This window comes from Cervus elaphus, chromosome 20 (genome assembly GCF_910594005.1).
Source record: "Cervus elaphus chromosome 20, mCerEla1.1, whole genome shotgun sequence".
Lineage (NCBI taxonomy): Eukaryota > Metazoa > Chordata > Mammalia > Artiodactyla > Cervidae > Cervus > Cervus elaphus.
Genome location: NC_057834.1, coordinates 84,459,106 through 84,476,258, shown reverse-complemented (window position 1 = coordinate 84,476,258; position 17,153 = coordinate 84,459,106). Strand labels below are relative to the sequence as shown.

At 32.2% G+C, this 17,153-nt stretch overlaps 1 protein-coding gene across 13 annotated transcripts in view; it reads left to right on the top strand.

Moving 5' to 3' along the window:
- Window positions 1-17,153, top strand: part of ADGRL2 (adhesion G protein-coupled receptor L2) — a 295,989-nt gene that overhangs the window by 224,408 nt on the left and 54,428 nt on the right. For all 13 annotated transcript variants that reach the window (XM_043877657.1, XM_043877661.1, XM_043877656.1 and 10 more), the window contains one exon: window positions 14,940-15,049. In XM_043877657.1, the coding sequence (XP_043733592.1) occupies window positions 14,940-15,049 (110 nt within the window). The remainder of the gene's footprint in view (window positions 1-14,939; window positions 15,050-17,153) is intronic.

Below are 17,153 nucleotides of genomic sequence, written 5' to 3'. Positions count from 1 at the left end.
CACTCCTGTTAAGACCTTTTTGTAACAGAAAACATTTTTCTTAAATTATGATGATTTCATAGTAACCATTAAATGATTAATAATGATTTCAGTGGATTTCTATAACATCATCAAAAATCCTTTTATAAATCAAAGGTTTCTTTTTAGTTTTACTCTCAGAACTTTTCAAAACAATACAGCAAGAGGATGGAAAAGAATGAATTCTAAATTTTCTAGCACATTTAAAAATTTTCTCATTTTATTCCACACATTAAATTATCTTATGACACAGTCCTAAGATGTTATCATTGTTAATTAATGGAATTCTGTGTATATAATCTGAAAGACTGTTTATAAGTAACTTTTGAAGTCTAGCTGTGCGTTATTGTGTGGGTGAGTCTATACCTTTTAAAACTGTATAATCAGGTATGTTGGGTCAACATATGGATTATGGTTGTTGCAAGTATATCATCTGATGCATTGGTTTAGAACCTTTGTATGTGAATTTCTGTTTCTTTCAACCCTTGACAAGTAGACCTTTATTAAGCTGTGATGATTACTGAATATGAAATGTAACCAAGATTATTTTTATTCAAATATAATTTAAATATTCATCAAAGAGAAGTTATGCTTGAGACTGACAGAGACTATTAACATCAAAAAATATAATTAACTGCATTGGGTATCATGAAGCAGAGTTAGCCAAATAGCCGAGAGGTCTAATTGCTCTAGAGTTTGAGAAGCAATGGTTTTATTTTATGCTGTAGCTGTGGAATTAATAGTAATGTGGTTTCCTATGTGGGCCAATTAAAAACTGCCTGTTAAGGTTCATTGCTCCATAGGAAACCCATTGAATATCGCTTAGTAAACAGGATTGACATATCAGTGTGTACAAGAAGATAAAGTACAATAAAAACCACGAAAATGAGAAGTGGTAGTAAAAGAACTGTTTTTGCAAACAGTCCATTAAACTCTTTACAATTATAGCATCGCAATGGATGTTATGGTATGCCCTCCAGATTCCCGCTTCAGAGCAGGCCATTTTCCCCCTCAGCTGCCAAGGGAGCTGCCTGCGGAAGGGCTCAAAGTGAGTCCCTGCCCAGGAACTGCTATGGGCTAAAGGGATCATAAATCCTTTTCCCTAGAGGAAGTCCACTGAATGCCAGGGTGCAGAAGGTTGGCCGCCTCTTGTTTGCTGCATTTTAAGACATTTCTGAAGCGCTCTCCCAACCTCAGAGCTCCCTCCCCCAGGAATTTGCTAGGCCTTTATTTGCAGCCAAATTGTACTTCTCAGACTACCTAATCCTGCTTCACTTAAGGCTTCACTGACAGTTCTAAGGGCATTATAAGAGTCTCAGAGGCTGTGGCTCAAATTCTGCTTCCCGTGTCACCCAACCTAAGGAAGGTAGTAATATTAATTATAAAAACAAGTCCTATCAGCGATATTGGTTACAGGTATTAAAGAAGTCTGACAATTAAAAACTAAAATAGTTTAAAGCACATTTTAAAAATGCCCAGTTCAGGTCTAAAACATGGCCTTTTACATTCTAAAGTTTATCTTTTGTCATGTTGTGCTTTTTCTTTAATAAAGATAATATTCTGACCTGTGTGATGCTATTCTGCCTTTTAGTTGAATGCAAAAGGAAAGCATTACTGATTGAACCCAGATTTTTTCTTGTCCATGATGTAGAGATGTAAAAGTGGGCAGACATTCTAATGGCATCTTGACATTAATGAGGGTGCTGAAATGGAAGAGCTAAAGGGTCAAAGATAAGAGCAGTAGCAAGATCTTCCAGTGTTTCTATTTCATAATAATGACATCAAATATATTTAATAAACTATTATTTCTAACAAAATATGTAATGTTATGTGTGATTGTACTATTTTAAGTATTAGACTACTTTTTGTAAATAAAAATAGTTCTAAAACTCTGGCTATAAAATGTGCAACTTCAGATATATTTAGCTGTATTTTTTTTTAGCTGTGTTTTTTGTAAGACGTTAAAATCTTAAAATAGCAGTAGATTTTAATGTGTACAATATAGTTAGGTAGACATTATATCTTTAATCTGCAGTGATAAAAGTGTTTTCCTGGTCATTCATTTTTGAATATGCTTACCCTGTTTATATCTGTGGCCTAAGAGGGCATGTTAGCTTTCAGAAGAGCAGTGTTGCTATTTCACAGCATACAGCCCTGTACTCCCAAGCTTCTACATGGTGTTAGTGGTATTTAAAACTCTTGAGTCTAACATTTTATAGGTCATGATGAACTGAGCTTTCACGATGAACTGAGCTTTTAGATAAGTTACTGATATGGAGCTAATTTAGGTTAGGAATGTTAACGGAATGGAAGCCTTCTGCCTTCAACGGTTAGAAACTTATGCAAACCACATAAATCAGTTTTACATGGTTATAGAACTGTGCTTCACTTCTGAAAATTATCTTTCATTCATTGATTTATGCTTCCAAATAATTACTGAGTTGTGTGGTGGGCAAACTAATGTGTCAAACACTCTGAGATATTTGCGAACAATTGGTAAGAATATATATTTTTAAGTGTACACACTGGCGTTTATGAAGTCAATACATTCTAGAATAAAGCACAGTGCTACCCATGTGGTTCAAAGATGCTTAAGGCAGATGCTCCCCTTTCCAAGATAATATAATCTGTAAAGAAGATGAGATACATACAGAAATAACTCTGATACCAGATCTCTCAGATAGCACAGTAGATTTCTAAAAACTGATAAAGGAAAGTGATGTGCAATGTAGTGAGGTAGGAAAATGTTGAGGGAGTATTGAGTAGGTCTGTTAAAGGAGTTACACAACTTCTGTCCTCACTTTTTAAAACTTTCTAGACCACACTGCATCTTATTAACGTTTTCCTTCCTTTGAGGTATTGTGAATTCTCTTCTTGCACTTAGACTACAGAGGAAAGGATTTTTCAAAGATGGGGTTCTTTATATACTTCTCAAAATTAAGGAATAGTTACATAACATATTATATTTGAAATTTTAAACTCTGAAATATAGAAAATAGCACTAGTGTTTTTTAAGCCCTTCATATTGACTCTGAGAACAACAAAGTTTCACTTACAGAGAATGGTAAAACATAATTTCATATCCATATGTTTATTTTCTGCTGCTTAGATATTGTTTGGATGTGGTATAATAAGTGTATAACTGTGCTTTCAAAATTCTGTAACTAGGGTATAGCAGCAGATAATGTCTTGTCTCACTGTTTCTAGTACCGGAACCACCAGTGGATATAAAATTATCTTTTCCTTCCTTCCATCCTTTCTTCCTTTCTATCACTTTAGGTATCTATCAATCATTTATCTATCTGATTTTAGATAATTTTTTGCCTTTGTGACTGAGATGTAACAGAGGGTCCTTGCCTTGATCTGTGCTTTTTGAAAAAACGAGCACTTTTGGTAATACACTGTAGACTGAATGCCTATGGGTAGGTGTTCAGTTATCGAGAATGCCATCAGCAATGCCTTGTTGCTTTCTTATCAGCTACTTCCTGCTGTCAGCTTGGCACTTATTTCAATAGAAAAGGATTTGCATCAAATGTAATGCCTTATTATATACAGCTAACATGGGGTTTTTAATTGTGCAAACACAGGAGACTCCTGCAGTGATAGTCAATTTGATAAAAGGATTAGATTATGAATATTTTGTCATGATTAAAGATTAGTTCTGATTTATCAGAAGTAAGCCAGTGAAATTTGCCATATATTTATCAGTTAGGTGAGACTCCATTAATTTTGAGAGTGTATGAACCACAGAGTATTCGCCTCTTTATAATTCTCTGATGAATTTGATTATTTATATTCAGATTATGGGTATTAAGGATTGTTTTTAGCCTTCTGCACCTGCTCTACTGCTAAGAGTACCCCATGAGTCTGTGGTTCCAGGCTTTTGTTTTTATTGTTTTTCATTTCTTGTCTTACAGAACACTTAGGTAAACATCTCTACAAAATTTCTGCCTTTTTTATTACAGTAAATGACATTAGTATGTACCAACAGGAGACTTTCAGTTGTTCCTTCAATTAAAAAACCCTCGGTAAAACATAGAGGAATGAGAATTCCAATTTAGGAAGTAGTTATTGAGTGAGCACTGTTTGCCCTAAATAGAACTAGGCATTCCAAGGAATTTAAAAGAAGCCTAACAACATCTAACTGAGGAGATAAGACTAGGGTCCTAGAAACAGCTGAAGGCATTCATGGTATGAGAACTGATACAATGAAGTGCCTGACACTCTTTGGGGGTGTTTGAAAAATAATATAAACAAAAACATAAGCAATTTACAGCTCAATTTTAAACATGGAAAATACTGGTGAATTAAATAACAATTTTATGCAAAATATAGAATAGAGCCACAAAGCAGAATATGATTAATTGCCAAATTAATTATATAGACAGTTGCTGCCATAGGGAAAGGAGAGAAAGATCACTTCAGGTTCAAGTAAATGGGGAAGAATTGAATACTGTTTGGCCAGAATAGTTTACGTGCTAGCCTTCTCTAATCCTCTTCGTTAGCAGATGCTTCTTGCAAATGTGCGTTTCTTCTTTGGCTTGCATTAAGGGCATCACTGTGATTTGGAATATAGGAGTTGTTCAGACTATCAGTGTGGTGTCCTCAGTTCAAAAAATGCTCTACCCTCAGAGAAAAGATTCTTCAAATGGTTCTTCCATAAGGAAAAAATAGCTCAGGAAGTGTATAGACAGTGTTTTCTGTGAGAATTCAGTTCACATGCATCTTTTTAAATTAGAAAGAATAACACAAGGATAACAAGATTATGGTTTTTATGAGGCACAAAGTTAGACCACATAATTAATAAAAAAAGATTCATGACTTGCAGAATAATTGCATAGCATTTTGTTTTCTGAGAGTTTTCCCTTTGTTGACCATTAACGCTATGTATTTCCCTGTTCTCCAGCATTAATGTATCCGTTCAGTTCATATTATTAAGATATTGCTCACTTTTGCTTTTGCATCCCCTTTTTGCACAAAACATTTCTATATACTTGTTTATAAACTTTATAAGTTGCATGAGGAAAATAAACTACTGTAAAATAAAAGTAATAAAAACAGTGCATTTAACTGAAAAACAAGTTTGATGAGGAAAGAATGTACTAAAAGTTGTGAAAAATTTCTTACTGAAAGAATTCATTTGGGGTAAAGAACAGCAGTGCTTTCTTGCCTCTTGATTTTAAAAAAATGAGCACGTATAGAATGTAGTCATTTTAATAAAAAAACGAAAAAATTTTCTTGAGTCAATTTTAAATACTTTAATAAAAATTTGATTTAACTTTTGCATAGATAGTAGATTTTTAAAAGCCATGCCACCAAAAGTCTTATGAATTTGTTTCTATGCTTTCATTTTGATTACATAGGAAGTTCTGTGAACATTAGCCGCTGTGCTGTAATCAAAGTGAGGTCTGTAAAAGAAGAAATTTATTAGCTGTCAATTAGACTAGAGATGAATTTCTTTTATATGCAGAGATTTATAATACTGACTAAATGACATCTCATGAAACATCTTAGGAGGCAGAAAAAAATATTTATGGCATAATTTTCCTGTTTGTCAAAATCACATCTAAACCAAGGGTGTTATCTTTAAGGTGAATTTAAAATAGCAACAACAAAAATCTAGTTTACTCAGTTTTGCCCTCTAAAACTCCTTTTAGTTGCATGTTCTTTTGCATTATTTCAAACTCTAATCCTCTGAGCGGGCAATTAACAGACCAGAAAAGCCATTTGTGGAAAAGAAGAGCCATAAGGGTGAAAATATTTCTTCACGGAATGATCTTTAAGAAGTAAATAATTACAAAAGGCAAAGATTTTGGATGACCAATCTAAATCTGAGGATAATTAGAAGGAATAGAGTATAAAAATCAAAATGCTTGAAATGTACAACAATTCTCATATCATAACAAGACTAATTAAATATTTAGAAACCAAAAATCCCCTCACAATTTGAGGAAAAATAAACCATGACAAAAGGGTCTGTAACTTTGCAGATAATTAGCAAGGGTTATAGAAAGGAAAAACATCATAGATTGGCTCCAAGTCTCTGCAAGGTCATGTCTTATTATGCTGTGTCTTTTATATGGTCTGGTAACAAGTTTCTTGCTAATTTAATCTAACTAGGTCATCCCATAGTGATTTCCCATTTCCCTTGTTAAAAAAATGTGATCGTTTCTGCAAGTACAAACTATAGTAGGTTAACGTTTTTATAAATAATTGCTCTTAATTGATACAGGTCACAATAATTTTTTTGAATTATTAAAAGCAGAGGTCTTGAAAAATTGGACTCAGAAGCAGTATTTTTAAAGTACTTCAAATATTTATAGTTTTTATCCTCACTTAAATTATCTTGTTCTTTTTCATTAAGAAGTTAGACCTGATGACCCTGTGAATGAACCAGTCTCAGCGGCATGCTTTGTAAATAAATATTTCTTATTTTGCTATTAAAAGCAAGTGCATTTTTGTTGAATGTGCATTTCTACAAACAAGAGATTTTGTACTGGATTAATAAGACTCTGAGTCCAGCCTAATTTGCATTAAACTGACCCCAAGGCCCAGTAAAAACTAAGGAATTTCAAAGGTTCCTAAAACATAGAGAGTTGTTTTTAGAAAATCAGCATTGCCATTTCAAAAACCTTATTTTAGTAATTAATGTGGAATTTTTGAGGGGTTGTTTTTGAGGTTCTGAGATGCAAATTTAACTATAGATATTAAAGTATGCATACTTTGTGGTTTTAATTCCTAATACAGAATGACTATGGAAGGTATCAGTTTCATGTTATCCCTGTTTTCAACACAGTAAAAACTAGAATGACAACCTTCTGGGTATAAGCCTACACAGGATTTTATATCAAGCTTTTGTTGATTTTCTGTAGGTTACCTGATACTTATTTTTTTTCATTTTCTATTATTACATATTTGTTACTTATGATAAACTTTTTCAGTCAAATAGGTTTATATTTAAAATTGATAGGCCAGAAAAATATTTTGTAGTTTTGCATATAGTTGTTTAAATAATAAATTGACTTTTTCTATACTTTTTTCCAAATATATTTGCAAAGATTAAAATACAGTCATAATTTAAAAAAAAATTAAGACTATATTTCAAATTTTTGAAAATACCAGTATATAGGAAACTGAATGGAATAAAATTATATTATTTTTCCAAATTGTGTATCCATGCTTGTATCAGTATTCAAATATATTTTCCTAGAGATGAGGGTAGCAACTTCATTTCAATAATTCAGTTTCATTTCAAGGATTTTAGAACACTTTAGAAGGCACAATATATAATTCTCTGAGTGTAAGATCCTAACATGCCTAAAGAATTAAATACTATATGATGGATAGAAATCTTCTACAATACACAAATTATTAAATAAATTATGAGAACATAGTTATGTGACAAATGGGAACATTACTTTAGAAGACCTCTTTTTTATCATATTAATTACACATCATTTAGCTTCCTAATGTTATGTTTATGTAGCAATTAGTTAGGCTCACAAATCATCATTAATAAATATTTAAAGAAAGCAGGACCCACTTTCCTTAGCTGTTCAGAATGGAAGTTCAGGTGATAAAAGAGCATTTCATTATAGTTTTTAAAAAGGCTTGATTTAACATTCAGCTCAGTTTCCCTCTTTTATCTGTGGGGATCATTGTAATCTTCTATTTTGGATCATAACTTCTTTTTATCCCCTCAGTTTATTTGATTGCTTTGTTTGAGCAAATTTATTTGGGAACTTAACTATTCGTGTTTTAATGTAATCTACTATGTGTTTAAAAAAATATACTGTAAGTATGGACTCAGAAAGACAGGGTCCTAGTGCCTAGAGTACTGCATTCCTTGATCATTTGGAATTGTCAGTGCATGAAAAAGTTATTTGGAAGATAAAGGGTACTTTTTCCTCCACCCTTTAAATTAGATCTGTCTCCTTAGTTTTATTGGCTTCGTGATACAAAACTCTATCCAAATTGACAGAATTCTCTGAGAATCAGGTACAGCTGATTGAAGCAAAATTAGATGTTTGATACTTATTTTCTAATAACTGTGTTTATTTACAAGTAGCAATAATCAGATTAACCATTCATCATTATTCATTCAAAAGTCACTACTGAATTGTTATTATATACCAGGCATATACTCACCTCCAATAAACATGTATAGCTTGACAGTGACCTTCTTTCTTTATTTTCATTTTATTTTTTTGTCCTCTCTAGTAACATTTGTAAACTTTAAAAATGTGTGTGCTTGAAGATAATAAAGTTTACTTATTGACATGTGGTAACTTTTTGGTAATTGAGACTCAAGAATGAGCATCATTTCTAGTCTGTTAATTAGGGAATGGGTTTATAGTATCAACTGTAGGCGTTATGTCCAGTTAGAAAAGTGCAGATTCCCCATTTGGATGAAACTCTTCCAAAGTACCCCTGTGAATATGGTGTTTACATTTGGCTCTTTGGAAAGGAATATCATCACATGTGGCTCTTGTACCTTTAAAGTATTTATTTCATCTCCAGAAGGTATCTCAAGAAAGAAACAGACTTGTTATTACTCGTATTTTATAATTGAATTTAAAAAATAACAGATGCCACTAAGAGATTGAAATTATTGGAGCAATCTACACTGCACATACATTCTCAACAAAGAATTGGTCTAATTCTAGAGGGTGACTCCAGATTTCAGCAAACACTAATTTTTAGTTTCTGTCATGATACACTGAACTTTTCTGTTGAATGCTGGAGTATTTGTTCAAGTCAGTAGATTTTGCATTTTTAATCTTCCTTAGAACTGTGGTGAATAATAGCCCCTGGCAGGAGATAATGAAATTTTCTTAATTTATATTTTCAAGCAGAAGCTTCAATGGAAAATGGCATCCTATGGCCTGGAGACATAACTCTAGAGCATGTTTCAGGGGAGATGCAATAATAATGCAGTGCCGTCAAAATGGGAGTGATGGGACAGTGAAGAAGTAATTTAAGGAAGAAAAGAGAATGTACCAAAGCTTTATTGTAGCATATCTAATGATCTGGGGAAGATTCCCAATGGTTTTTGGAGCATGCCTGGAGAGACTAATGTTATCTTGCCAAAACAGAAGCCCCTGCTTAATCAGCAGAACAAGACTATTGATTAAAACACTTCTCACAATAGATTACATATGGAATCTCATCTCTGTACTTTGCACTTGGTAAAGTGTAATAATGAGCAGAAGATAATGAAAAGAAGAGTAAAAGCAATTTGTTGGGCATTGTACAATTCAAAATTAGAGTTGGAAAGAAAACAAATTTGCTGACTACTTCAGCCTGTTTTTAAAGCCATACACAGGAAATCATGGGAGATACAGGGAATGCTTTGGAAGAACAAAAAATGCTCTGCACCTTTAAGGTTTGCAAATCTATATCCAGTTTATATAAAGGAGTACTTACTCTTATTATTGATATTTTTGTTGTTATTGGTATTTCATATTTGTTGAGGGATTCTGCCAAGGGTTTGCTTACATTATCCTATTTAACCTTAATGACAAACTTCTAAAGGAGGTATTATGGTTTACAGATAAGAAAGCTAGGGTTGAAAGGTTTAATACATTGCTTGTGGATTCACAGTTAAGTAAGCAGCAGGGCTGGAACTAAAACCTCAATTCTGTTTTATTCTAAAGCCTCTGCTTTTAAGCACTAATCTCCCCAATTAGCAAATAATTTTGCTTCTGAACAGAGTCAAATGATACGGTATGCTGATGATTTTTATATACTTTATTCTCAGATTATAATAAGTAATGTGTGCACTGTTCCTTCTTTCATTTACAGTTTTAAAAGATTAAGGAAAGCAACATATTAATAGTTTGCATTATTGATGTTTCATTAGAGATGAAGCACTACTGTCTGCAAAATAAAAAGATGATGTTTCTTCAAAATACCACTGTTAATCTGTGCTGATAATTTCTAAGTAATTTCCATATACTAGTATGTAAATTAATTATAATACATATTTATAAAAGACATTTTTATCAATTACACATTTTTCTTGGCAACATTTATCTTAATTTCAAAAAAAATACTATGGATATCTTAGAATTTAATTTTGAAACCTAAGGTCATTGACTACCTCTAAAAAATAAAATAGACATAATACTTTGAACTTCTTACCATCTGCTAATTGTGATGGTTAAAAGATACTCTAGATAGTCCTGAAAGTATTTTTCTCTTACATACTGTGCACAAACCTAGACAATATCACTGACTTTAAATATCATACTCTAAATTTTGCTAATAAGCAGGTATATTGGTACTCCATTGTACATGGAAAGTAATTTCTAATAGACCATTAATCTCCAATATTTTTTGTTTTATTTTCTTCAGCTTTTGAGATGTACATTTAGCTTTATTTTTGAATATAATTTTTCCCATTATGAGTAGAAAGACAGGAATGAGTTGCTAAATAATTTTTTTTTTAATTCAGATGTTTTTGCTCCATTTAAAGCAGCTCTATGGCCTTTAAAGCAGGATTTTGGATTTTCTGTGTGTGGTGGGTGATGGGTTTTATGATTAAAATGTAAATTTTATGAATATTAGTATCAGAAATAATTATATTCTGGTATCTCAATTGATCATGTTACCAAGTGTTTATTATTAGATTTATTTTACTTACATATGGAATTCTAAGGATGAGTGTTAAACATTATATATTTTAGGTTTGAAAATTAGAGAAAGAAATATTTAATATGATAGCCAGAAAGTTGTAACCTAAAATAGTGTATAGCAATATAATACATAGGTGTTTTTCTAATGACACTTCTAAACCAGTGATGTGAAATAATGTGTAGCCGTTGACCTCTACATGCCAACTTTTGGAAGTTTTTGGAAATGTCATTAGAACATTAAACATGACTATATGCTTAGAATTTGAGATTCAGTACATATGTAGTTTTACATTTACTTATTCGATGATGTTAAATCTTATATCCAAGAAATTGCTTAAAGGTAAATTTTTGTAAGGACTGCTTTTATGTCCCTTGAGTTCTTTTTAAAAACAATAAATAGTATGTTTTCCCATAGTTGAGCAACTTTATTAAAATGTATTTGAATACATAAAACAAAGGTTAAATATAGAAAAATGTGCAGTGGTTTCATTGGGTTTTGATTTGATTTCTGTTACTTTTAATGACACCTTGTGTTTAGGAAACATAACATATTTTTACAGATTACCAACAATTTTATTTCCAAGTGTAGTTAGTATTAGATACTTTAATTAGCTAGGAAAAGATTACACTTTCCCTCTGTTGTTGAAAGTGGGCTCAACATGTGATATATACATGTACTTAGAATTTGTACTTACTGAGACTTCTCAGGTTAGGAATCAAGGGATCCTTGATTATTATGATTAAAATTAGCAATGGAAGATATGTTAACATTGTAAACTGTACCGTGTACTTGCTGCATAAATCATATTCATCACTAAAGGCTTTTCTATGTCACTTGTATTTTATTGAGCAAAAACATGTGTTCCCATCTATAACCTAGTCTTTATTAATATACCTAAACCTGCCTCTAACCCAGTGGTCCCCATAAATCAGTTTCATCAGTGGAGCTAGCTAAAGCAGATTACTGGGTCCTAGCCTCCAGAGTTTCTGAGGCTGTTAGTCTTTGGTGGGACCTGAGAATGAATTTCTAACAAGATCCCAGTTGATGCTCCTTGTCTGACAACCGCATTTTGAGAACCAGTGCTTTAACTATCCTAACTCATTGAGTATCCTTACATCTAATAAAATAAGTTCAGTGATTCAAAAGCTGAAGTGTTTCTTTATGAGAACAGTAATTCCATTTCCTTCAAGTCATAATTAAAGGCCACCTATTTAAAAAACCCAATTTATCCTCTTCTGCCTTGTTCTTATTCATACTGAATTTTTATGTTTCACATTTAAGAAAAGTATAAATTTTTAACAGAATGAGTCCCCATATATTACTAAATATACTGATACTTTCATTGTTCATATAGCCATACCTTTATGATAAATCTTTTTCTATGGAGGAAGAGAGAAGAATTCAAGCCTGGAAATGTTCTTAGGGCTGAGAATGCAAACAGCTGAATGCCTTTCCTTTCTGGGCTTAGTTAGACTTTTTATTTTCATTAGAATGAAAACTTGAAGCTGAGCAGTTGGTGGGAATTTACTTTTCCTCTGTGGCTAACTAATTGCTTTATTTTTCCCTGTCTTCTTAAATAATAGCAGTTTGTAGTTTTACAGTCTTACTAACAGCGTAATGGTGAAGGAATTTTTGGATTTTTCTTAGTACTAACAGCTCACAAAGGGTGTTTCCTTTTTCCTTGTTTCCTTACACTTTCTGTATTTGGAAACTTAAGACTACTTGCTTCATTCATTCATGAAAGAATATACATAGTCTGTATTTTTATTTCCATCATTTGGTCCTCTAAGATTTTAGGTTTTCTTTTCCATCAATCAAGATACTGATATGCAAATCTGATATTCTGCACCTTTTTGTGTTCCTCTTCTTGCTGACCCTTTACTATTTTAGTACCCATATTCCTTTTTTTTTTCCCCTCAAGATTATTTTCTTGCACTTCTGATATGTAGAACAAACCTTTTTGACATCTTAGGAGGCTGTGAATTCTAGAAATCTATATAACTGTATTTGTAGGAACTCCATTAAGTTTCTTAACCTTTTCAATTTTACTTAAACACTTAGCCCTAAAATTAGTACTTTTTGCTGTCTTGTGCAATGTGATTATTAAGCGAAATAAAAATTATGTGATTGATGTAAATTATTATAATTGTTTGTGACATTAATTTGAAGTTGTAATTGTGGTTAATTGACTAATGCAAAGTTATTCAGAAAAAGTAAATATGAGCAATTATTTTTCATTTTATGGTGTTTATCTTCTTTTAAACAAATTAATGGAAGCAAGACTACTTATCTCTTATACACTTCCTGCAAACATACTGTTATTTTATCAGGTTTCTATCATGAATATATTTTGAATAAATATTAAGACAATTTTTATAAATATTAAAACATGGCAGAGCTTTGTTGAGTGGCTATAAAATGTATATAGATGGGGTATATGAAAGGGGTATCTAACCCCAGGAGTTTAGATTTCTTTGTTTTTGAGAAGTTTGAGGGTGAGATAAAGGGAGGATCTTTGTTGGTATGAATAATTACAAGCAAGGAAATTAAAGATTTTAATTTTTGATGGGGACTAGGTTAGTGGTTGAGAATTCCTGAGATCAAGAAAGTTTAAAAGAAGTGATGAACTCTTATGAAATTAAGAAGAAAATGAACCAGTTGAAATAATAGACATTGATATGTTGTGAAATCTTAAATCCATTTGTGATTTAAAATTTTAGGATATCAAAATTTTCCATGAGTCACATTAAGTCATTTACACTAAATGGAGAAGCACTGGCAAATTTCTTTAAATGACTGAACGATACTGAATAAAGGGATTTGTGCTTAATATTTGTATAAGCAATTTTAGTTATAATTTACTTAATAGTTGAAGCATCCACTTGAAATTCATTTTATAATACCTTGACCTATAAAATTTGCATAATTGATCCTATAGAAGTTTTCAGGTCTTACTGCTCTGCAGGGAAAATCAACCTGGTTTTTTGTTTTTGTGTTTGTTTTTTAACTTTCAAGCTTAAGTGGCTCTAAGGTGCACGACTTACATACCTACTCCTCTCTGACACAGTTCTCCTTCCCCTTACTTGAATTAGTTGTGCTAAAAACCAGGCTACGTTTTCATTCTTTATTTGCCGTTCTGTAGTCTAGTAATGCACTATGGAATGTCTCACACTCAAATTATTAAGTAAGTTTTGTTAAAATGTTATTGTTCTGCTTGCTTTGTCTTCCTACTTTATATATTAACAGAAAACATGGTAAGACCCCTGCAAACATTCCATTGGGTTGAAATCAAGTAAAATTTAAGAGAAATTAAATTAAAATTAAATTGAAAAGTTAAAAGAAATAGTTCTTGCCTTTATATAGCTTACAACAAGATCATTGGGACAAATTCATAGAACTTAAATAAATAATCATCTTGCCTAGAATTCTAACTTAATTCTAATAGTCTCAATGACAATGAATCATTGACAATACAAAATAAGAAAATACTTCCAATAGGAATAAATAGGGCATTCCAGGCCTCATGGTAATGACACTTTTTTTTAATGTTGTATTACAGGGAGTACTAATTTAGAAAAAGTGACTATATAATCATATGTTGAAAATAAAAGTATATTGATCTGTGAAAATAGTGAGTGTAACGTAATGCTTAGACACTCAGTATGTACCAGGCACTATGCTAAATGCTTTCAATGCATTCTATCGTATAGGTAGGCCAAAAGCATGGAAGGTGTAATCTATTGGCTTGATATCTGGTTAGAGTGTATAAGTATCTATAATAGAACACAACACAAAAACCTGATTTAGAGAATAAACTTAAAAACCTGGCTCTTCCTTTGTTTTAATATGTTTTCAAAATTTATTTCCATGCTGTTCAATTTATGACTCCATGTTTTGTTCAGTTCCATTCATCTAGTTCAATATCGTTTTTAAGTGCAATTTTAATTCTTAAATATAGTAGGAAACCGAGTAAGTTTTATTTTCAGTACATGTTGAACATGTGAAAAACTTCAATTAAAATGTATACTAAAATAACAAAACTATCAGTGATTTTCTTTTTACTTGCAGTTAAAATTCATTGTGACCCATGATAGAGAGGTATGACAACATAGATAAAATAGGACTTTTTGTAACTCTTTACAATAAGCTATTAGCAGTTGAATTTTTTAAATTTATGGTACTGGTTGCTTAAAGACAATATGGATCAGCTCTCTATTATATTTTTTAGTAAGAATAAATAAATACATTGTTGTTACACAAGTTTGATTTGTTTTGTTTTCCAGGTGCAACAATCGAACACAGTGTATAGTAGTTACTGGGTCAGATGTATTTCCTGATCCATGTCCCGGAACATACAAATATCTTGAGGTCCAGTATGAATGTGTCCCTTACAGTAAGTATGAAGTTTGTATTTTTCACTTTCTACAGCATTTCTCGTTGATGCTGAAAGAGGACCCATGTGAAAGAAGCATATGTTTATGGCCTACAAAACTATTATGCATGCAGAGCACTAACAGACTTGGGCCTCCAATTAGCTTCATGAAGTGTGGAAGGAAGCCATAGTGTGAAGCTGGCCAAGTGTCTGTCTGTGTTCTTAAGTGTTTGGCTTTTAAGGCTAGTGTTTTTCCAGAAAACAAACTTGAATTAGCTATTCAATAGGGCTGATAGAAATCTGTACTTTTGCCCAACACCAGTTGCTGACAAATTGGTTTGGCTCACAGTTTTCTAAAGAAGGAATTGACTTCAGTTTTCATAGTAAGCGACTTGAATGGCTACCTGCTGTTGTGGTAACTTTAATGCCTGGTAAAAGCTTCCACTGCAGTTAACTGAGGCAAGTGCTTTCCTTTTTGTCCCTTGTTCTTAAGGGAGCAGTCCTTTACCAGATTCAGTGATAAAATCTTAACACTAAATAAAATAGATATAACAAGTATGTAACACGTATTTTTAATTTCTCAACATCCATTTTTAGTAATATCCTTTAGCAGGATATTTAAAATTTAATTGGAAACTTATAAGTAGGCTTCAGCTAATAGTGTAATTTTGTGTAGTTTTCCTCCTAACCTCAGAATTCATACTTATAAATTGTATTCTGCATTTTCAGTAGAAAAAATCACTTTAGACAATTAAAAAGTTTAAGTACATTGCCTAATTTTTATCAGCTAATTTGTTTGGTATTGTTCTTATCACCTTTACTTTTTAAATTAAAAAAATAATACGTGTCATGTCATCTTAATTCATAGGCATTTGAGTTAAGAATTCTTTAGCAGAAATTTTATTGATTTGCTTTAGGAGGACTTCCCTCCTTAAAAAAAAGATGGACTCAAAACTAATAGTGAAATTGCTTTTTCCAGAACCTTAAAAACCAGATCACTAGTTCTGATAGATTCGTATGCTTAAACTCTAAATATTTCTGAAAACAAAGGGCCAATTTTAAATAGCCATACTATGTCCAATATGGTAGTGATACATTCTTACACATCTCTCTTCTCTGCCTGCAGTTTTGATAAATTGCCTTTGTGTGGGGAATCAGTTAAAGGCCAAACACAGATTATCTCTTCTTTTCATTCCTGCTCTGTGTTCCTGTGTTACCGTGAAATGGATGCTTTTTATGTTTTCAGTATTTTCTATACCGTTTGTAGGATTGGAAGCCTACTGAGTGCACTCATCTTTATATCGTTTCTCCTGCGTGTAGTGTTGGTGGCTCACATAATCATTCTCCTGTGCCACTAGAGGAACATTGTATTCTTTGGAGCTAACCAAAATTTTGTTCTGTAAAGTCACTTTCGCGTGAATTTAGCATGGTCTCTGTCCTCAAGTTAGAAAAGGAATACAGCATCCATTCCCACACAGTGGAATCAGTCAGAGCTGCCAAGAATTGTCTCTCTGGAGCCAGTTCCTGTAACCTAGTCTGTAGATCAAAAACAGTGTTAAGAAAATATTATTTTCAGACTTTTAAGGTTATTTCTTGTGCTTTTTAAGAAAGAAAAGTGTGGATATCTTCTGGAACATCTAACTTTCAAAATTTTACTTTTTCAGTTCTCCAGAAGTGTTGTACATTGTGCACCAAACTTGCAAATAGCTATTTTCAAGAGAAGTATTTGTTCTTTTAGTGTTTGTTTTTTAAAAAAAACAAAGACAGTAATCAATTTGCTGTTACCTTTCTAGATACTTGCACGAAGCAGTCTGTGACTTTGTAGAAACTACTCCTTGCTAAAGAATAGAAGTAATTATACTTCCTGTATACCGTACAGTGGCGACACACTCTAAATTCCAGGACTTTCACTGCCAGTGATATTTTTAGATAGTTTTGATCTTATTTTGGGTCTTTGTATCTCCTCAATCTCTTTTCCCCATTTTCCTCTCCTTTTTTCCCTCATGCTTCTGTCTGTTATAATCATCTCTCATACTTACTTTTCTTTTAATCTCCTAACTTTCACTTTTCCCTTGTTTTAATAGTGTTTTATTATGTTGTAATGTTTGCATACTCCTTTTACCCT